This window comes from Leiobunum rupestre, chromosome 2 (genome assembly GCF_980474605.1).
Source record: "Leiobunum rupestre chromosome 2, qqLeiRupe1.1.hap1, whole genome shotgun sequence".
NCBI lineage: Eukaryota > Metazoa > Arthropoda > Arachnida > Opiliones > Sclerosomatidae > Leiobunum > Leiobunum rupestre.
The window spans coordinates 31,582,227-31,605,308 of record NC_143385.1 but is presented as its reverse complement, the minus strand read 5'-3'; the positions used below and the strand labels follow the sequence as shown (position 1 = coordinate 31,605,308).

Below are 23,082 nucleotides of genomic sequence, written 5' to 3'. Positions count from 1 at the left end.
ACCCCGATTACTCCCTGTCTTTTGTTTTGCGAACCGACGCTTCTTTGACCGGCCTCGGGGCGGTCTTGTATCAGGTTGATAGGCAAGGAAAGGAACGCGTCATTTCTTTTGGCAGCAAAAAGCTTAAAGACGCGGAAACCCGATATCACGCCACGGAACGCGAACTTCTAGCGGTGGTTTGGGCGGTTAACAAGTATAGGCAATATGTCGACTGCGTGAAATTCACTCTAATTACCGATAATAGCGCTCTTCAATGGTTATCAAAAATGAAAAACGTCACTTCTAAACTAACTCGCTGGGCGGTCGAGCTCCAAGAATTCAATTTCACAGTCGTCCATAGGAAAGGTCGCGAAAATGTAGTCGCGGATGCCCTCTCCCGTAATTCCGTTGTAACTAACGATGATCACCTAACCGAATCCACGAGATTTGATGAATTAAGTAATTGCGTAGAAGTTGAAACCCCTTCTCAACTGGCCGTCGACGCGCTTGCCCTAAAAGACGCGGCCGCGACTCAGGTAGCCCCGCTTCGAGATTTACGCCGTTTATCCGACGCTCAAGATAAAGATGTCAAACTCAGGGCCCTGAAAACCTACCTCACAAATGGGGACCTACCACGTGAAAAATTTGGTAGAAAAATAAAACAAAAATCGGGACGCTATTGTCTCTCTGACGAGTCCGTTCTTTACCGTTTGATCGAGAGTCGCCCTTGTAAGCACATGGCTCGGATCGCGGAGCCCATAGCGTGGCGTCCCGTTATCCCCTCTTCCCTCCAAAATTCCATTTTATTCGAATTGCACGACCACCCCACAGCTGGTCATTTAGGGTTTGAGAAAACACTTTATAGATTGCGCAACACCGCGTATTGGGACGGTATGGTAAGCGACTGTAAGACCTATGTCAACTCTTGCCTCACCTGTCAAAAATTTAAAATTTCCAACACCCAACCAGCAGGTTTCCCCTCCACAATCGAGCCCACCGCTCCTTGGGAGATAATAGCCGCGGATCTTATGGGCCCTTTCCCCGTTAGTAAAAAACAAAACGAATATCTCCTAGTCGTCATTGACCATTTTTCAAAATACATTGAAATGTTCGCTTTGCGCAAGGCTACTTCCCAGATCATAACTAAGAAACTTTCGGATGAGGTTTATCCGCGTTATGGGGTTCCTCGCGTCTTAATCGTAGACAGGGGCTCCCAATTTATCTCTAAGCAATTCGTTGGCGCTTGCACTGATTGGGGGGTAAAAGTTCAACACACGACCCCCTATCACCCCCAGGCAAATTTCACTGAATGCGCTAATCGCACCATAAAAACTATGATTGCCTCCTACGTTGAGGACAACCACGTGACTTGGGACGCTCATTTGCCCCAATTCGCTCTCGCTATTCGTTCGGCGGTCAACTCGTCGACCGGTTACAGCCCACATTTCATGCTTACCGGTCGCGAGATGACTTTACCACTGCATCGAGTTCTCGAGAAATCGGGAACCGCTGCCCATACCCCCACTGCCCAATATATTGAGCAATTGAAAACCAGAGTAGAGGTCATTGATGACAACGTAAAATCTGCACGCGCGAAAGCCCACGCAACCCAAAAGCGCGCTTATGATAAAAACCGGCGTCACGTGACGTACGAGGTGGGCTCCCAAGTCTTATTAAAGACTCATTTCCTATCCAGTAAGGGTGACCGTTTCACTAAAAAATTGGCACCAAAGTGGGAGGGTCCTTACGAGGTCGCGAAGGTTATCTCGGACGTGGATTACGTTTTTTTAGATAGAACACGGAAATCCAAGGGTGGTGAACCTTATTCTTTGGGGGCGCACCACGTTTCCCACATTCGTCCCTTTAGGGATCGTCCCAATCCAAATGATACTCCCCTTTCTGATCAGGAAAGTATTACGGACAATAGGCCTACACCCCAAACAGTCTCGCATCCTGATCTTTCCGATGATGACAATGGCGAGCCTTTTGTTCGGCGCTCTGAACGAATTCAGAATAAAGAGCGAATAAAATATCCAAAATGAAGTTTATTTTAATCAATCAATTTTTGCGAAACTTTGTTATAGTTGTTGTATTATATGTCGCGTTTTGTTTTTTTGTATTCATTTATCCGTTCTGACGCGGTTTTGAAGTTTAATCATTGTAAAAAAAAAAAAAAAAAACCAAGATGATAATATTAATGTAATTTTTTTTTCGGAACACAAAGTGACATCTGTCCCTGATATTCTTGTAACCCAATTCTATTTTATTAGTTTAATTTTGATGTCGTTACTCATAACTTTTTCTTATCATGTCGCTTTTACTACGTATAACCTCCCTTGGGCCGGGGGAATTGTGATGAGTAACTCCTGCCCTGCTTAACGGTAGCGTGTTTCCCCCGCCATATCTATTGTAACACGTGACCTGTCAATCACGAACCTATATCCCTTCGCCGGGGAAAACCCTTTCTCGGCGTTGGGACAAAATACCTATTGTAAGACCTCTGCTTGAAAAGGGACTGCCCTTCAAGGAGAGGTCAGATTTTGATGTACGACTTCGAAGAGAGAGGTTCTCCTCTCTAATGCTAAATAAAATTATTCCTTTTTCATTAAACTTTAGAACGTAGTTCTGTTATTTGTAGTTAACACGCTAAGTCGCGTATCCCCCGCTACAAGGGGCGCCATCTTGCTGAAACCACAACTGACGTCTTTCAGCCAATGGAAGGTCGTCGATTGCGTCACTCAGTTCGTTCTGTAGAAAATGTAAATACCTTTGGCCGTTGAGGTTCGTCGGCAGGAAAAAGGGACCAATCAAACGGTTTCCAACAAGTCCAACCCAAACATTGACCCGTTCAAATTGAACCTGGTGATGATATTCAAAACCCCAATGTGGGTTGATGTCAGACCAAAGATGGCTGTTTTGATGATTAAAGGGCCCATCTCTAGAAAATGACGCTTCGTCGGAGAACAAAACATGGCGCAAAAATTGTCTATCTTCTTGGACAGCATTTAGTAACCAGTTGCTAAATTCATAACGTCTTTGATGGTCTCCGTCAATTAGTCCTTGGTGGAGCGTAGCTCTGTATGGGTGATAGCGATTCTTACGAAGAATTTTCCACACACGATTTGCAGAACAACCCAAATCAGCAGCGGCGTTAGCGCAACTGTGACGAGGATATGCCACAAAGTACGCGAGTACATTGTTCTCGAAGTCTAAATCCGGTTGACCCAATCCGCGAAACCTAGGTTGCAAGTTACCAAATTGATTGAAATCGTGAATTGCTCGTCTTACTGTATTTACAGATGGTGCTCCATTTGGATGTCTTTCTGCGAAGATTTCAGTCACTCTTCTAAGGTTTTGCGCTGCTTCTCCATAGTAAATGGCAACTATCTCGGTACGCTCAGCTACTGAATAACGAGGCATTGCTCGAAATATTATCAAACACTGATAATAATCTCCCAAAGTTTTCCTTTAAATACCCAATGCATGTTTAGGATTGACCTATAGCCTCGTGTTTTTTAAATCCGGTCGTTTTTTTAACCAAAGTTTCAACTGGATTAGGTAATTCGGTTTCAATTATCGTTTCAAACAATCGTAATTTGGCTTCACCAACTTGTAAATTTTTCAAGCTCGAATTTTCACTGATAAATAAATTGTTTTTCGTCGAGTGAACAATTTTTAAGGGTTTTCGATGACGGCCTACAACTTTATAATAGAAATTTTTTATCTCGCACCTAGTGGTCGAAAAATAATTTTTCAAAATTGGTGAAAAACATTACCGAAAACGCTACAATTTCTCAAACTGATGTCCCCCGGTATAGAGAATTGACCTTCCAAATTTGAAATCGGTACTATAAATAGTTTTTGAAAAAAAACACTTTTCCGAGCAAAAAAAAAGACCCTGTATATATGTTTATTGGATCCAATATTTTCCATTGTTTAGTATTAAGTATGTTTTCCCTTTTGATTCATGTTTCCCCACTTGTTTTTTTAAATGTATTTCAATCCTAGAGTCCAAACCTGTTTTTTTTATTTAGCTTATTATTTTAAATAATGATGACACTTGAAGGTCAGTTTCCCCTAGACAACGTTTTTATTTAACTTAACTTACCCTATGTTTTAACTTTAGTCGTAATATTAACTTTTAATATATCTCTTTAAATAATACAAAAAGTGTCTCAGTATGTTTTACCAACATGTGGCTATTTCTGAAAATAGCAGAACTTTGGTTAAGTTTGAAAAATTGGTTTGTTTTGGCAATTAGTCCCCGTGTGAAGACATGTCGAGTTCCTGGCCAATTATGATATCTTTGGCCCTTGTTAGTGAAATTTTATAGTGGGGTCCTGGTGAAGGGCAAGACGATGGTCCCTATCGTTCCGGGCCCATGAAATGCAGGTTTCTGTGTCTGTTTTTTTGCGGGGCCCTAGAGATTTTGTACCCTTGGACCACCGTATGATAAGCTCTGCTAACACTGCCATTTCGACTAGCTAGGGCTAGAGAAAAAAATTTCAACAAATTTCTAATCCTTTAGAGTACAGTATTTTTATTTTGTTTCGCTACGATTGAGTCTTTACAACTGTAAGTAATTAAAGGGTCCGTTCCTTGTATTTTCAACTGAGTTACTTTCGTGGTGGTGCCCGAGACCAATCTGAGAAAGAAAAGAAAATATTGGCTTAAGGATATTTTTTGCATTGTAATTTGAAGCGTACTTCTTGGATTCTTTAAAGGTGTCCGGCAAATTGACGTCTTTGGTTTCAGCCAGGAAAAAGGTTGACAGGGTGGTTATCAATGACAGAAGTCCGAACATGATCGAAGGAATGTAGCTCCCGTGCATTCTGCCCTGAAATAGAGATTGAAGTCACGCCAGAAGGAAATGAACCGCATTTTGAAATAGGGTTTACTTTTCCTAATAAGACTTTCGTTAAAGCCATATTTTGAAATGTCGGTCTCTTAGACCATGGATTAAATAATCTTACAGGGATAGTTCTCTATATTACATTTTACTATACTACGAGTTCAAGAGGTTTGTTTCAAACGAGGCTGCCAGAAATTTCTGCCATCCCCTCAATTTTACCCCCTTTACCGATACAAATCCGGAACAAGATTACTTGACACGTCGCCATCTCGTGTCGGCTTTTGGCGAATATAATATTTTTGCAACGGTTTGTTCTAATATAACATTTTAAATTGAAATATGCAATTGTGGTCAGTACCTGAATGGCTATGGAACGTCCTGGTTAATTGTGGGAAATAAATACTGTAAGCGACCTTTTTAATATAGTTTTTAAGCCATTTATGTATATCACCTAAGATTTATAGGCTTGTAACGCATAAAATCAATAGCCTTAATATTTAATTTAAACAATCACATTATTTCACTTATCTCACAGTCTTAAATTTACGACTCTGGGTATATCCTTAGAGTAATTTCAGAATTATCAGAATTATATCTCCAAAACCTTCCCTGTCTAGACGCTAGCCGTCTAGCTGACAGGTTAATGGGGTTAGCTCTTTTTAGATCCCAACTCTATAGCAAGTCATTCTGGGACCTCTGGCCACGGTTATCCCGTTTCGCTTTCTTCTTGCCGTCCCACGGCACCTTTTTATTGGGCTTAGCGACTCTCCCTCTCTTACCTATTGTTAATTTCTTTAAAGTAAAGACCATTTCCATCAATTTTACCCAAAACCTTGAGGTTTGCCTATCTAGTTGCCAATACTCTCTTTTTGTATGTTTTATTTTATTTGCGAGAATTACGCTATTCATTTAACAGGGCGATTGACCTACTTGGGATCGCCCTGTCAATACTTTTGCGTTCGTATATGGTGAACTTTGATAATTTATGCTGGCCGCTGCCCTGGCGCCACTTTTGACATTTGTACGGACAAGTGATGCGCGAGTAAAACCTTTGATGACGTCGGACATCGTGGCTGATCTCACGGTCAGGGATTGGTAGATACTCCTTCCCGGGCTTTTCACAGAGGTCACGATTGGCCCAAATTACAAACGATCTCTAAGACCCCGTTGCGATCTGGTTTAAAAACTCGGACTTAGAAGATTCTTATATATATTACTCTGGAAGTCAACCGGAGCACAAGACCACCAGATACGAAGGGTCGGAAAGTCACCAAACTAAAATTGGGACATATTCCCAGTACGGGTCGCGCAGACCGCTCTTAATAAAACGCGTGAACCTGAGTTCGCGATAAAGAGTCGAAGTGTAATGAATGCGTGAGTGCACGTCCTCGCTAACGCGACATCGCCAGTTATTTCGTCGAGAAGCCAGCAGCATCCACCGCCTTTGGACCATATCGTAAAACATTTTTATCTTAAATTTAGGTTATATACTTTGTTATTTATATTTGGCCTCATACTAATTGGCGCCTTAATATGACGCCTTTGCATCATTGAACGTGGTCCTCCCTTTTGCTTAACTTTCGACACTTGGGGAACTAAACTAACGCCTAAAATTCTGTTGTGCAACCAAGAAAGCCATTCACCCTAAGTAGATATACAAGCAATGTTCAGACGATCGCTAATGACCGTGGTCTGGTACGGAGAGTGGGAGTGGGAGATTAAACCTCAATGGTGTGTGCCTCGAAAGACGTCAGTATAAGGGAGCCAACGCGATACCGGACTGATTTGATTATTATTAAGGGGAAGGAGCTTACTCTTCGAGCATGGTAAAATAAATTCATTATTTGTGGAACTATGTGCTGAAACAAAAGTAGCTGAATGACTAGTTCCAATTAATTTGTTTTTAATCAAGAAAATACCTCTGCGTTTTGGGCAAAGTTCAAAAACTTAAACTGCACTGAGGTTTTAAGTTTTAGTATAGGCCGAGACCGTTCTTCAAATGAATTATTTGCAATTAAGCTTATAGTATTTTGCTGAATATAAACTGCGAATTAACTTGCTTCGCATTAAGTTAAGCTATAGGTGTTTGAAGCCGAAGTTTTCTAGCTCTGTTTCATTTACTTCTGGTAAAGAGTATGAAGTGAGGTTTGAAAATGAAATCTTACAAGTAAATCGACAAAGGACGAAAGGGTGCTTCCAATCCTAGAAAAGAGGAAATAGAAACTGATAGCAGTAACCCGCGTGTTGGTCGGGACGATTTCCATCAGCGAATAATAGTTGATGCTGCCGCTGATGCTTGTGCACATGGATCCGACCAGAGTAAGAATAATCACCATCCAACCCCAGTCGTACTCTGTAAACAGCAAAATGTAACCAAATATACTAGGGTTTATTCATTACTAGTTTGAAGTATGAGTTTCTGTTAAGCCTTTAACGATATCTCCAGCAATCGATGTCGTACTCGGTTAAACAACAATATTAAGAATATAAACAAATGAGCAGAGAGTGAAGGACAGCGTTCTGTTAACCTAGTAATTCCAGAAACAAAACCCCGCCCTTGGCTTTTTTCTAGTGTAGTCTTTTCCCCTTTCGGTCGGTAAAAGGGGAAAACACTCCCGTACTATCCCAGACTCTCTGTCTCAGTAGGTTAAGAAGTCATGAAAGCAGAGGCAATAGTTGCCTCTTTTTAACGTGAATGTCGAGCCAGAGTACCGTCGTTCCAAACTCATTATTCGGTATCTCGAAGGATTATGGGCAAAATAAAATCTGAGAATTAAAACAATAAATTTAGCCGTTTTTTTCCGAAAGTCACCTTTTTGAGTTAAAATGGGCAAATTTGAGTTTGAAAAACTAAATTGGCTTAATTGCCTTATAAAATAAAAAGAAATGAAGAAGATAATCTTTACAAATTTGACGTGAACCAAATACAATTTCTGTAAAGCTCAATAAATAAAATGTATAGAAAGCCTTTATAAATTGTCTCTTAGAATTTCTGTTTGGGTGGCAATATAGTGCTTAAAAAGTATCATTAACATGAGCAGAAAGGCTCTTAAGGTGTTTTGTTAAAAGCTTTACTTCTTATGCATTTATTTTACTGATCTTCAAATGCTGTTTTAGATAAATTAAATCATCATCTCCGGGTGAATGATGATGGATCTTTGACTAATGAACAGAACCTTCTGGTCAAGAAAACCAGAGATTGGCCCTAGAAATGAATTTCGGTAAACAGGAGGCCCATTTTACTCTTGTCGTTAGGAGTTTAATACGATAAATAATTTGTGAAAATGAATTTGGTCGGTAGGAAATAAAAATGGTAATCTGCAGGCTTACTTCCAAGTATCTGGTTAGCTAAGTACCTAAATATATCGTTGAATAAGCGAGATGGTGTTCGCGTGTAGTTACGGGCTGAAGGACCAACATTTTTCACCAAATTGAGGAAGAAGCAAAACTTCTAGAAATACTGAAATTAGCCACGATAGCTAATAGATTAGCAGGTCGAGATATTAGAAAACAATGATAAATTAGAGATACAAGATGGGTGGAAGAGTGGTTAGCACTTTCTCTTCGTAGGATGAGGACCTTGATTCAATCCCAGCTCGTGACACTGGGGGAAAACTCGGAACAACTCCTTCACTATTGAGTTTTTCTCTCGGCTTAAGAGCTCTTCGTTTCCTGTCTCCGTATAAACGTGTTGAGGTTAACGGGAATAGTGAGCGGTTGGCTCGCGGGGCATGGAAGGCTTACCACCACCATCCTACGCATTGTTACCCACAACCCTAAGGTGGCGCTTTGGCGATTAAGTTAACTCGCGGAGTATTATTAATATACCATTATTTGTATTAACAGTACTTTCAATTAAATGGAAAGTTCTGATGAAGGTTTTTCAAGGCTAGTTTTGCAAATTTTTGGTAAACGGCGAGTAAGGTTCTTAAAGTTGAGTGTTTTCGAACAGGTGCAAATACCTCGTCGTAGTCGCTTCCTAATTTTTGAGAAAAGCCCTGAGCAACAAGACGTGCCTTGCGTCAGCTTACGTTCCCATCTATGTACCTTTTGGGTTTTGTATACCTATTTACAGCCAATGGCCTTTTTACCTGATGGTATAGCACTTATTCATATCGTTCAAAGACTGCAATTCTTCATCCATAATTGCTTTCCGCTATTCAGCTTTCTGGGATCTGGTCAGAGCCTCTTCCAAACTACGATGATCACCATTATAACTTGTATGAGTCTCTGTGGTGGCTGCCCTTTAGTGCTGCAAGCTGAGCTTCTGATATCCACTGATTCTGGGTTTCGTTCATCTTCAAGCTGATCTTTACTCTCTGAAACGTTTTTTACTGTTGGTACTTCGATTGATAATTCTTTAGAAAACCGATTCGTATCAGTGACTTTTGTATCCAACTGAGCTAGGCACTGTTTCTCTACGAAAGTAACATCTCTACTGATAGTTAATATCTCAGTTGGTTTTCGATCCATCTTCCTAGCCCATAAGTCCTAGCTTCTTTGCTTTAACGTCGAGTTTACGACACTTCTCATCGGGTATATGCGTGAAAGCCGTACATAAAAATGCTTGAAGATGACGTAGATCAGGTTTATTTCCAAACTTATGTTCAAAAGGTGTTTTCTCAAGTGCCTTACTTGGTTATCTGTTTTGTAAATAGCAAGCAGTTTTTATCGCTTCACCCCAGTAGCGGTTGTCCAGCATGCATCGGCCCATTTCCTTTAACGACCGTTTTTTTTCTCTCCGCTACACCGTTCTGTTGCGGCGTGTATGGCGCTGTCAGCTCCCAATTTATTCCCTCCTTTTTTAGGAACTGTTTATTGTGTTTAATCTCTCTATTTACGTAGTCTCCACCCCTGTACGAGCAGAAATATTTTGGTTACATGTTGTACTTCGTTTCGCAAAGTCTTACGAATTTTCTGACTTTTTCCGCAACTTGAGTTTTGGTCTCAAGGAGCTCAACTGTAGTGTACCTGCTATGATCATCGATAAGGGTAAGAATGTATTTACTTCCTCCTGGAGTCACCGTCTGCATCGGCCCACATAGGTCAGTATATATCAAGTCGAGAATTCTAGTAAACCTGGTCTTTGAAGTTGGAAACGGTAATCTGGCCATTCTCCCATCTCTGCAGGTTTCGCAAACCATTTTCTTTACACAAGCGGTTAGTTGAATTCCTGTACAAAGCTCTTGACTGACAAAATTCTTAAGAGCTTCCGGATTCTTTTGATCCTCCGCAGTGTGCTATCAAAGTTTCGTCATGTTGGGTCAAATTTATTTTATAAAGACCTTCTTTACAAGTCGCCGTTGCTACGATTTGACCTTTACTGTTGGTGATCGTACAAGCCTTGTTTACGAATTTAACGTGCAATCCGTTTTTGGTGAGATTTCGGACAGATAGTAAACTACCTTTTAGTTGCGGTACGTACAAAACATCTGTAACTGTTACGTTAATCGACTTATTTTAATCTCACGGCATTACAAATTTCCTAAACCCTTTCCGACGTTTTCTAAAGTTGCATCGTCCGCGGTGAAAACTTTGTCAACGCAAATCGTATCAAATTTCATGAAAAAGGTACCAATCATTTTCTTGTGGGTAAATCGAAATCTTGAAAATTCTATGACGTGCGTCGTCCCGCGTCACTAAGCTCCTGATCTTTCGGTTTTTCACCATCTTTCAAGTGTCTTTCCGTTTTTTGCGCTTCTGTTTTCACATGGTCTTTCAAATCTTGACCTTCCTTCAGACGTTTTGCCGCTTTGAAAATACGGCAATTCCATGGAAAAGGCCTGCTTTTCCACAGGTCAACATGTACCCTTTGGTCTGGATCTAGGAACTGATTTCTTCCCAGAATTAGCAGATGGTTTTAGCGCAGTCTGTTTTTCGCCAAGTGGTTTTTCGAAACTTTCCCTATGTTTATACTCTTCAATCTATTTTCCCCTTACTTGCTCTAAGGTCAAAACAGCTTCTGGTCTCGTTTCCAACGCCAATAAGCGTTGCATAGCTTTCTGAGAGCTTACACAACATTAACGCTACAATTAGGTTTTCCTTGAGATTTTCACCCAATCCCCTTAGTCTATCTACAAGTCAAATATGCTATCTATATGTTCTTCCATATTCCAAGACTCACCAATAGGGTGGGTCGAAAAAAATAAAAAAAAATTCGGAACGCTTTAGTGTGGAAACGTTGCCTATTGTAATAAGATGAAAAACGGCATAACAAAAATAAAAATCGGTTAACATCTTCCGTTCGCACGCCGTACTTAAATTTAATGAAAAATTGCAAAAATCGCGCCTTTTTTGTAAATTTTAAAGTTTGTTAAGACTTTCAAAATAAACACGCTTTGGTTTTTTTATGGTTTAAATAACCTAAGTAAATGAAATTCTGATCAACAATCTAATATTTTCCGTTCGTGCTATGTCTTAGAAATTTACTAATTTACGAAATTTTCACTGTGCAACTCTTCCATACATTCCTTCGTTGTCTGACTGCCGAATTAAGAAAAGAAAGTCATATAAACGTGATAAAGAAACGCCTTTATTTAAAGCTAGGTTAGAAGACTTTGAACTTAAATCTAGATCACTTTTTGACGTCGCTGCTTGTAAATGCATGATGACGGTGAACTGTACATGCCAAAAACACCAGATGCATGTCAATGGGCATGTACAGTTCATGGTCATTTGGTAGTCAGACAAGGAAGGAATGGATGCTTTATCATACATGCATTTGAGTTGTTTGCTACCGTAGAGGCTACCATAGAAACTAACATTTTTGTTGTTTGTCACGCGTGACAAAATTGTTTCTCTCTTCAAAACAGCATCTATGAACACATTCATATGTTGGCAGTTTATTTTGGAGGAAATTTCGATGTTCACCAAATTTAGGGCAAATAAACTCCTGTCTAGAGTCGGCAATCACTCTCCTAGTGAGTATAGTTTGTGACTCATTCATATTTAGCTAATTAAGAATAAAAATTAAACAAACGTAACACAGCATCAAAGCCTGTACCACTTGGAACAGACATCGAAAGAATGAAGTGAAGGCCGTGGAGGACTGGGTAGGGTGTAGGTGGAACTCGACGTGCAACCACCTCCACGTGGTGAATTCTGGGTCGTTTTGTTCTAGCAAAACGAGGGAAGAGTTGCATAGTGAAATTAGCGAAAAATTGGTAAATTTATGTTTTTCTAAGACATTGCGCGAACGGAAAATATTAGATTGTTGATCATAATTTAATTTATGTAGTTTATTTAAACCATAAAAAACTAAAGCGTTTTTATTTTAAAAGTTTTAACAAACTTAAAAAATTTACAAAAAAGGCACGATTTTTGCAATTTTTCATTAACTTTAAGTACGATGCGCGAAAGGAAGATGTTAACCAATTTTTATTTCTGTTTTTCCATTTTTCATCTTATTACAATAGGCAACTTTTCCGCACTAAAGCCTTCCGAAAAAAATTATTATTTTTAAAAGAAATACATTAGAACAAAGTGTACTTTTTCTGGTGATAGTCCTTTAGAGCTTTCCATACTTAAACTGCCGACGTTTTACTTAAGATAAGAATGAGTTGATGGTCTACAACGAGAAGCCCAATAGTGGCTCTCGCCTTGCCATCTTGTTTCTGGTAAGCTCACTTTATAGGATTTGGCGGGGGTTCGAAATCACGTGCCATAAACCATCTTTCGTTAATAGCATTTCCATCTTAAACTTCCATATTTGATAATTGGAACTGTTTAGTATTTCAAACTGAACTTTGTGTTTTCTGTCTTCATTGCCGTCTCAGTCCGTGAACCAACGCCAACTCCCTATACTCTGCTACGCCTATTCTTTTGTTCACAGTTTACAGCGTCACAAACGATAACCCTTAGCCATCCTAAACAATCGAGTTTCTTTTCTTTTAACCGTAACGATATTCTTAACTTTCTCTCGTACTGGACCCATTTATAACCTATTGGAAGAAGTTTCGATTCCTGAAAATTTATTTGCAATGATCTACTTAATGAAAACAATTAAGATGAACAAATAATAAAGGGAGCTATAGAGCCGCTTCCCTTAATTACTAAAAACAATACAGATGTTGGGTTAAACAAAAAGTGTGAGAAGAAACGTTTAGTTTCATATTTCACTTTGAAAATACTGATGTACTGCTGCCATCTAGGATAATAATTATTTAAACTTTACTTTGTATTCTAACATATTGATATAGTTAACGTAACTGAATTGGGCCTAAGGTGGTGTCTAGCTGGTTATTATAAAACACGTGATTTTGAATTGAATGATAATCCGTTTAGGCAATTTATTAGACTTGATTTATATAGACTTAGATAAAATCACTAAAGTTAGTTTGTTGTCAAGTTTATGATTTACTGTCAATTTGAAAAGTTAAAATAAAATATTCTTTTAATGTGGCTAGCATTACGGTTTTTAGCTGTGATATTGAATATATATTTTTCTAGCAGTAAGTCAGTCAACAGGTAGTCGCTGTGTTTCTGTAGTAACCAAAAGCAATAATTGATATAATAATAATTGAAAAAATAAATTTTCCGAATGCGGTAAAATGCAATATGTAAATGAAAATGAGTTACAATTTACATTCTATGTTAGTTTTGACCAGATAAAATTGAAGAAATTGTTGGTATTAAATTTAACTGGTCGAAACTATTTTAGGGTTATCTCAGGTATATACATATATTGTAAAAGCTAGGGGCTAAAAAACTCACAAATAATATTTTATATTAGATTTGCTTAACCAACCATTAAACAAATTAAAAATTAAGCCCAAATTTAATTTTTGTATGCTTATTTTAGACACAACTAAAATTTTTATCTGAGCCATAAAAATGATTTTAGTACTTCAAAAGTGAAATGATCCTTGCATAAAAAATAACCGAAGTTTTAAAATTCTGACTTTTGAAGGAGATGGTCGATATCAACTTCGAACCAAATTTTAAAAGCATCGGAAATTCAGATGTGGATAGGTTTAGTAAAACGATGTGTAGGACACGGTGTTCGTATGAGCGGTGCATTATTCACGTTCAAAAGTAGCAAGCTTAGTTAATGCTTGCTCGACGACAGGGGCTAATGAAGGGGTTCATAAAGGCTCAAAAATAATTAATGATGTTACCTAGTATTTGGGAAATGGCAACGATCGCGAAGCAAATGGCAGTGATCAGAGGGAAGGCCAACAAGCCCGCTTTGCGATTGAGGAATTTGACGGCCAACATGATGAATCCCGAGACGAGGATCCGAGACAGGCCGAGCAGAGAGAAGTTGACAGCGAACGACCCTTTCAGCTGCACGATGTAAATTTCCATTCCGCTTCGAATGAAACTTCTCGCAAAACTGTAGAAAAAATTATTTATTCGTTACTCTGGGTCAAGAATAATTAATTAAATTTTTCATGTTCTTTATCTTATATGTATTATGTGTTATGTCTTTCTGTATTTTTTAGAGTGCGCCGCAGAAGCCTCTACTGGCTTAGGCGTATTATTATGTACTCTCTCTCTCTATGACTATATAAGACTTAAAACGTCTTCCTAGAGGTCCCGCCCAAGTTCCCTGGGGCAATACCTCTGAGCGTAAAATCCCGATTATGCCCAGAGTCAAACCGCTGTTGGTTATTGACTTTTTTTGTATGTTTAAACATTATTTTGGATTTAGAGATTTTATATTTATATAACCTTGGAAAACTGGATAAGCCTTGTACATACAACTAAGATTTCAAATAAAATCCACTATTGCAGGAGTTTTCGTCAGGCACTAACGAAGACTCGTGCGATCGAGTCGAAACGTGCGTAGCGCGCGAATAAACATTTCAAACTGTGCAATAGTGGATTTTATTTTAAAACTTGGTTATATCAAGGTTATATTTAGGGTCCCCTATTTGGCACCGGAAGTAAATTGCCTCATTTGCTCCCTTAATATGGACGAAACCACTCCCTCCAGCTTCTATTGGAGCCGTGCTTTCCTTTGAAGAATCACCCACAGAATTTGGAGGGTGGAGCTACAGAATCACGTGTTTTGGGAGTCGGGAAGTTAAGTAACGGAAAAGAGAGTAACTAGCTGAAATACGACTATAAGTATTCAAATGATTCAATGAGACTTTGAGAGGCTCACCAGAGCAGGAGGACCTATTACTTATGGAGTGGTAACTTTATCAGTCAAAATTAAGAACTTCTTCGCTTATAGGTCCTAACAATAATGTATTTATATTTCCAAATGCCCTTTTTGTTAGAAAGTAACCTCCTTCCATTTAAAAAATGAAATCAGCTAGGTATCTCATTGGTTCTCTAAGGCTTTCGTCTTTCGACGCGAATGAAGAACCCCCACGCGACTCTTTCCCTCCCTCTTTTCCCTTTGGTTTAAATATATCCCTGATGCCCACTGATCATCTATCGTTCTATCTAAGGCTTTCGTCTTTCGACGCGAATGAAGAACCCCCACGCGACTCTTTCCCTCGCTCTTTTCCTTTTGGTTTAAATATATCCCTGATGCCCACTGATCATCTATCGTTCTATCTAAGGCTTTCGTCTTTCGACGCGAACGAAGAACCCGCACGCGACTCTTTCCCTCCCTCTTTTCCCTTTGGTTTAAATATATCCCTGATGCCCACTGATCATCTATCGTTCTATCTAAGGCTTTCGTCTTTCGACGCGAACGAAGAACCCGCACGCGACTCTTTCCCTCCCTCTTTTCCCTTTGGTTTAAATATATCCCTGATGCCCACTGATCATCTATCATTCTATCTAAGGCTTTCGTCTTTCGACGCGAACGAAGAACCCGCACGCGACTCTTTCCCTCCCTCTTTTCCTTTTGGTTTAAATATATCCCTGATGCCCACTGATCATCTATCGTTCTATCTAAGGCTTTCGTCTTTCGACGCGAACGAAGAACCCCCACGCGACTCTTTCCCTCCCTTTTTTCCTTTTGGTTTAAATATATCCCTGATGCCCACTGATCATCTATCGTTCTATCTAAGGCTTTCGTCTTTCGACGCGAACGAAGAACCCCCACGTGACTCTTTCCCTCCCTCTTTTCCTTTTGGTTTAAATATATCCCTGATGCCCACTGATCATCTATCGTTCTATCTAAGGCTTTCGTCTTTCAACGCGAACGAAGAACCCCCACGTGACTCTTTCCCTCCCTCTTTTCCTTTTGGTTTAAATATATCCCTGATGCCCACTGATCATCTATCGTTCTATCTAAGGCTTTCGTCTTTCGACGCGAACGAAGAACCCGCACGCGACTCTTTCCCTCCCTCTTTTCCCTTTGGTTTAAATATATCCCTGATGCCCACTGATCATCTATCGTTCTATCTAAGGCTTTCGTCTTTCGACGCGAACGAAGAACCCGCACGCGACTCTTTCCCTCCCTCTTTTCCCTTTGGTTTAAATATATCCCTGATGCCCACTGATCATCTATCATTCTATCTAAGGCTTTCGTCTTTCGACGCGAACGAAGAACCCGCACGCGACTCTTTCCCTCCCTCTTTTCCTTTTGGTTTAAATATATCCCTGATGCCCACTGATCATCTATCGTTCTATCTAAGGCTTTCGTCTTTCGACGCGAACGAAGAACCCGCACGCGACTCTTTCCCTCCCTCTTTTCCCTTTGGTTTAAATATATCCCTGATGCCCACTGATCATCTATCATTCTATCTAAGGCTTTCGTCTTTCGACGCGAACGAAGAACCCGCACGCGACTCTTTCCCTCCCTCTTTTCCTTTTGGTTTAAATATATCCCTGATGCCCACTGATCATCTATCGTTCTATCTAAGGCTTTCGTCTTTCGACGCGAACGAAGAACCCGCACGCGACTCTTTCCCTCCCTCTTTTCCCTTTGGTTTAAATATATCCCTGATGCCCACTGATCATCTATCATTCTATCTAAGGCTTTCGTCTTTCGACGCGAATGAAGAACCCCCACGCGACTCTTTCCCTCCCTCTTTTCCCTTTGGTTTAAATATATCCCTGATGCCCACTGATCATCTATCGTTCTATCTAAGGCTTTCGTCTTTCGACGCGAACGAAGAACCCCCACGTGACTCTTTCCCTCCCTCTTTTCCTTTTGGTTTAAATATATCCCTGATGCCCACTGATCATCTATCGTTCTATCTAAGGCTTTCGTCTTTCGACGCGAACGAAGAACCCGCACGCGACTCTTTCCCTCCCTCTTTTCCCTTTGGTTTAAATATATCCCTGATGCCCACTGATCATCTATCATTCTATCTAAGGCTTTCGTCTTTCGACGCGAATGAAGAACCCCCACGCGACTCTTTCCCTCCCTCTTTTCCCTTTGGTTTAAATATATCCCTGATGCCCACTGATCATCTATCGTTCTATCTAAGGCTTTCGTCTTTCGACGCGAACGATGAACCCCCACGTGACTCTTTCCCTCCCTCTTTTCCTTTTGGTTTAAATATATCCCTGATGCCCACTGATCATCTATCGTTCTATCTAAGGCTTTCGTCTTTCGACGCGAACGAAGAACCCCCACGCGACTCTTTCCCTCCCTCTTTTCCCTTTGGTTTAAATATATCCCTGATGCCCACTGATCATCTATCGTTCTATCTAAGGCTTTCGTCTTTCGACGCGAACGAAGAACCCCCACGTGACTCTTTCCCTCCCTCTTTTCCTTTTGGTTTAAATATATCCCTGATGCCCACTGATCATCTATCGTTCTATCTAAGGCTTTCGTCTTTCGACGCGAACGAAGAACCCGCACGCGACTCTTTCCCTCCCTCTTTTCCCTTTGGTTTAAATATATCCCTGATGCCCACTGATCATCTATCGTTCTATCTAAGGCTTTCGTCTTTCGACGCGAACGAAGAACCCCCACGTGACTCTTTCCCTCCCTCTTTTCCCTTTGATTTAAATATATCCCTGATGCCCACTGATCGTCTATCGTTCTATCTAAGTATAACTAAAGGAAAATTCTTAGTTTCATTTCAACGAAATTACAAATACGTTTTATTTATTTAATTGCTAATAAACTAACAATGTAAGTAGTAAATGTAGACATTTGCTAATACGATTTTGTATAAATAACACACTTGTTTAGGTACAGTATCAGAACGACTCGTCTGATGCGTTTATCTTTCAAAAGTTGAAGTATGTTCGTTTGTGGGGCTTCATTTTCGCTATCCTGAAATAAAGAATGGTTTTGGTTAAAAGCAAACGAAATAAAGTTTGCGAAAAGGAAATTTCATGTTCTTACAGATACGAGCGCTGTTGATTGGTTTTTAAAGACTATAGGCACTACTATTCCTTCCGCTTTATGAAATATTTAGCTTAACAACTAATTGCATAAACTTGGGAAAAACACATTTTCCCGACTTTTCTTTGATATTTTAAGGCGACAATTAGACAATATTATTTTTCATGCTTCACTTTTATCAAAAGTTTTATAAAAATACTTCGGTTTCCATTTCGTTATTTTGTTTTGACTAAAAACCCTTTGTAGCAATGTTGGAGTGTAAACGTTTAAAAATGTTTACAAAACTACATAATATTCCATTAATCAAATTTTAATGATAAAGTTTAATTATCCGAGGGGCTAACCACTTCCTTATATTCTTTACACCCATTACAATGAGTAGAGAGTTTGGGAGTGCTAAATCTGTAATTGATTACGTAATCACTTGAGTACAGTCAAAGCTTGTACACCGATTATGGATAGTGGTCAGCCCCTCGAAATAATCTGACCGTTCCCTGGTTTTTAATCGTATTTTAAAATTCCCTGAGATTTCTAACTATCTTACCCTATTACCATTCCATTATTATTATTTCCTGTTCTGGAGCTTTATGGAAAAATTTTCGAAGCCGATAAATCTCTCTAAATTTAGTTTGATAACAGTTGGAAAATGTCGGTCGAAAAGAGCGCATGTTTGTATTTTCACAGAAATAAGTAGATTTTTTGCTTCATCCGTAGTCGTTCAAGGCAGAGAGTTAAAAACATTGGCACCTACCATACATGAAAACGACAGATAGAAGTTTATAACATATCACAAAATATTTTAGAAACAACCAAATTTTGTATTAACTATTTTTTAAACCTAAACGTATTTTTAAATTTCCCTCAAGGTACGTGTATCAAGTGGATAGCCTAAGTTGATTAGATATTACGTTTCGTTAAAATTAATTTGTTTGAAAGTTTGAATACCTCATTAATTTTCCTTTTCAAACTGGCAATATCGTCCTCGAAGTTGGAGACATCTTTTCCGTTCATGAGCATCGCTTTTGAGATTTCATTCTTGGCTTGGGTGAAACGCTTTGTCGTCAACATCCATCGACTGGACTCGGGAACTAAACTGACGGGACAAAGATTGACATATTCATATACTGATAAATTATCCTTCATGGCCCAAATATGAAGGGTTACTGGTTTTTTTTAATTGTTGTATAAATAGTCTTCCTTAAATTCGCGAAAAAAGGGTAAAGATTTTAAGAATGGTTAGTAAAAATTAATGTAACTAGATGGTGCCTTGGGTATTAGCCTAGCTGATTATTATTATTATTAACTCTTTGCATCTCCCTGTATTGACTTGTTAGGATGAAAAACATGTACGCATCGAAAACTGTAACTTTATACACCGCCTCATTATACTAAAACAATATTTATATATATATATATATATTTACACAAATAAATAAATAAATATATAAATAAATGAAATAAAAAAAAATAAAAAAAAAACAAAAAAAAAATATATATATATATATATTTATTTATTTTATTTTATTTGCCATAGAAAACAAATTTGGCCACCTGTTCCAAAGCTTCACTATTGTCAGAAATAGCCAAAGGTTTGCAAACCACATGCTAATTTGCTAAGACTTTTTTGCAAACTAGTGTTTTCAGTCTTCGCTATTTTCGAAAACCAAAGTTTGCAAATCAGGTTCTTATTTGCCAATAACGTTTTTGAAAACTTTACCCAAAATCACTTAATATTTAAATTACCATAGTTTAAAAATAAGATACAAATTTGCCAAGGTGGTTTTTTCAAACTTTACCCAGACTTCGTATTTCATAATCGAAGTTTTCAAATTAGATACTAATTTTCCGAGAACATTTTTTGAAACTTTACCATTATTACCTATTTCCTAACCATAGTTGGGAAATCAGATCCTTATTTGCCAAGGACGTTTTGGCAAACTACAATAAAAATCGTATCTGATTTGCAATGTTTAGTTATGAAATAGGCAATATTGGTAAAGTTTACGAAAAGGTGCTTGGGAAATTAGTTTCTGATTGGCAAACTTTGGCCATGAAATAGGCAATATTAGTGAAGTTTGTAAAACGGTCCTTGGCAAATTATTATCTTATTTTCGAACTATGGTAACTGAAAATAGGGAAATTGGAAAACATTAGTTTGCCAAAAATGTCTTGGAATTAAGTATGGGGTTTGCAAACCTTTGGCTTTTTCTGAAAAAAGGAAAGCTTTGGTAAAGTTTGCAAAATGTGTTTGCTTTGGCAAATTAGTATTTCTGTCGGTGCTCAAAAAAGTGCAAATATTGTCCGCTTCGTCGTATATTTCGTGGCTGCTTAAGGGATTGTTTCCTATTAATGATTTAGTTTGCCGTAAAAAAGCGTTGAAGTTATATTTCCTTTTAGTCGCTGTGCTTATTTTAAAAACAATAAAGGTCAATGAATATACTTAGTTCAGTTTTAGTTTCATTAAACGAATTATTTTATTGTAAAACTATATAACGAACGCCCTACAATTTATACGTTATAGAAATATATGTAAAAAAAATATTTACTTTGGTAACTGTTACAAATGAATTAATCTTGGTTTTTTTTTATATACTTTCTATATAATTATTTTTTTTAAATGTGCTATAGGTTTACTGGGGATCCATCAGTGTGCGTGTTTTTTATTTATTTTAGTGGTAAGGAGCCTTGTGTGAAAAGTATAAACCGGAGAAAGAGATTGCAACATGTGTTGGAAGAAGACAGTTTTTATTAGTGGGAGGGGTTAACGCGTACATTTTCCAAGTGTAGAAATGTTTTGGTTATGTTGTTTGTGTTAAAGTAATATAATGTACTAGTCTCTTGCTGAAGAAGGACCATGGTTCAAAAGCTTCGAATTAAATAAGTGTTTTAAGCCATGAACCAGCAGCTTTTTATACATTTTATTCATTTCTATTAACCCTGGTTCTAGGATTAAATCTCGCTCATTGCTGATGTCTTCTACTGTTCTAGTTTTTGTTAGTATTAAATATGGGTGTAAAATTATCTGTTGGCTCTCAAAAAATTCAGAGAAACCTACATTTCGAAAAAACTTCAATTTGCTAGTTAATATTTGTTTTAAAAGTAAAATCGTCAATACCATTAATATTGTTATTATCTATTTATATATCTGAAGCAAAAATCTAATACACCAAGAAATTTCTAACATTTTAAAGCCAAAGGCAAGAGCGGCCAAAGCTGCAAAAGTTGGTGTTCCACACCAAATACCCGAGGTCATATTCCCTTTAACTGACCCCACATCATATTAAATTTTAGCGTCTTTTTGCATTACACTTTTATCGACGGTATTGGTGAATTTCATCAAGTAAAACAAGAAAAGAAGCTTAACAATAGAGGAATTTAAAGATATTCCAAATCTTACAAGTTCCTCAAATTGATAGTTCTTCTCGGATGAAAGAAGGGCTTTAAGTAAACTTCGAATCATCTTATTTCCAAACAGTATAGACTGGTTCCGTCCAGCTATTCGGGGCTCATTGGTACTGTGCAGGAAATCTCGGTGAAGCTACTTTGGCTTCCCTCCCAAACCCACCAATGACCTTTCAACCCCCCTCCCCCCTTCATTCCGGGTCGTTCGCGTTGTCTCTTTAATATTGGTAAACGTCTGAATAGTATAAGAGTAATTAAAACTTGTCGAGGTTAACGGTAATAGTTAGTGTAGGGAGCTGTTGGCTAGCGTGGCATGAAGGGCTTGCCACCACCCTCCTACGCAGTGTAACCCGGCCACCTGGATTAATGGCTTTAAAAGTCGCTTGATGACTTAGGCCTAAGGTGGTGCCTTGGGTATTAGCCTAGCTGATTATTTAATTACTTCCAGAAGAGAAGAAAATAAACGATTTGAAATGGAATGGTGACGGCGACGGTCCTGTATCTCCAGTTCAGTGGGATCAATGACAAGGCTGACAGCAAGATGTTGCCAAGACCCCAGGCCACGAGCATCAAAGACGATATATATCTTCTTTTGGCGCCGATTGTCTCCACGACTGTAAAAAAAGAAACTGACCAGTTAAAGAAAAATTGTCTACTGAAAGAGACGCTTTGACCGCGTAGGGAAAATCTTGCGGGGGAGTGACCAAATTTTACTCTTCTGGGCCCGTGCTTCGTAATTCGAGTGCGAATTAATGTGCATAAGGGGTTGAGTTTAGATAATCCAAATATGAACTCCATTTTTGCAGTTCTTAAATGTTGGGGCAGCTCCCCTCTCCCAAAACAGTTCACGACCTCGGCTAGAGTTGGCAAAAGCTTCGACCTTAGTCTTCTGAAACGCGTTTTTATTTTATTTGAACGTAACTAGCGCCAATCACGTCAAGCTTCTGTTACACTAGGTTCCAGGAATATGAAATTCTTTGTTCCACTGTAAATATGTATAATATATATGTATATATTTTATATAAGTTCATACTCCCTTTAAAGGGATCTACGACATCAGTTGACAAAAATGGGAGGAGCAACAAACGGGGGTTCGTTAACTAGAAACAACAACGGGAATGAAAATATTTAGTACTTTTTAACTCTTTTGAGCTGACACTTTTCGCGACAGGAAGTTGGAATGGGAAGGTCAGTTTCTTGAAGGTTTTAAATTTCAACATGTGTTGATTAATAGCTTTGACTCATAAGGATAAACTTTAATTAATAGATTTTTGTAATATATTCGACATTAAATTAGATCATTTAATTTAAAACCAGTACAGCTTTCATCAAGAAAAAGTAAAACAAACAAATAAAACACTTGCTTCCAACATTTGAAAACGAAAAGAGACTGTTCCGCCATTTATTGGTTACAAAATTTACTAATATGCATACAATCCCAATTAATAAAGGCTTTCATTTAATGCGCCTGACAACAAAAATAAATTAGTCTGCCGATTTGTTTCTATGACATCACTACTATTTGACACCATTCCCCTTTTTTATGCCAGTCAAAAAATAACAATTCGCTAGCTAATTATCTTTATTTAAAAAAAATATCCTTAGGTTATTAACATATCCCTAATCAGTACACCGACAGATT

General features: G+C 38.5%; 2 protein-coding genes across 2 annotated transcripts; both read right to left on the bottom strand.

Moving 5' to 3' along the window:
- Positions 1 to 4,503: 4,503 nt before the first annotated feature.
- On the bottom strand, positions 4,504 to 14,137 carry LOC149957336 (steroid transmembrane transporter SLC22A24-like). Its single transcript, XM_090166977.1, has 4 exons — positions 13,948 to 14,137; positions 6,997 to 7,184; positions 4,686 to 4,816; positions 4,504 to 4,624 (listed from the first exon to the last, which is right to left on the bottom strand). The coding sequence occupies exons 1-4, from the start codon at positions 14,135 to 14,137 to the stop codon at positions 4,504 to 4,506; spliced, it is 630 nt and encodes a 209-aa protein (XP_090023103.1).
- Positions 14,138 to 17,835: 3,698 nt separating this feature from the next.
- LOC149957335 (solute carrier family 22 member 13-like) lies at positions 17,836 to 22,013 on the bottom strand. The gene is made up of 3 exons (XM_090165261.1): positions 21,883 to 22,013; positions 18,984 to 19,131; positions 17,836 to 17,966 (listed from the first exon to the last, which is right to left on the bottom strand). Exons 1-3 carry the CDS (start codon positions 22,008 to 22,010, stop codon positions 17,847 to 17,849), a joined length of 396 nt encoding a protein of 131 aa, XP_090021387.1. The 5' UTR covers positions 22,011 to 22,013; the 3' UTR covers positions 17,836 to 17,846.
- Positions 22,014 to 23,082: the final 1,069 nt, after the last annotated feature.

Coding starts and splice junctions, on each gene's coding strand:
- LOC149957335 (XM_090165261.1), bottom strand. CDS start 22,010: ATGCTCGTGGCCTGGGGTCTTGGCAACATCTTGCTGTCAGCCTTGTCA. Junction 19,132..21,882: donor TATTTTCTTCTCTTCTGGAA/GTAATTAAATAA, acceptor TTGTCCCGTCAG/TTTAGTTCCCGAGTCCAGTC. Junction 17,967..18,983: donor TGAAAAGGAAAATTAATGAG/GTATTCAAACTT, acceptor TCTTTATTTCAG/GATAGCGAAAATGAAGCCCC.
- LOC149957336 (XM_090166977.1), bottom strand. CDS start 14,137: ATGGAAATTTACATCGTGCAGCTGAAAGGGTCGTTCGCTGTCAACTTC. Junction 7,185..13,947: donor TGCCATTTCCCAAATACTAG/GTAACATCATTA, acceptor TGCTGTTTACAG/AGTACGACTGGGGTTGGATG. Junction 4,625..4,685: donor ACCTTTAAAGAATCCAAGAA/GTACGCTTCAAA, acceptor TTTCTTTCTCAG/ATTGGTCTCGGGCACCACCA.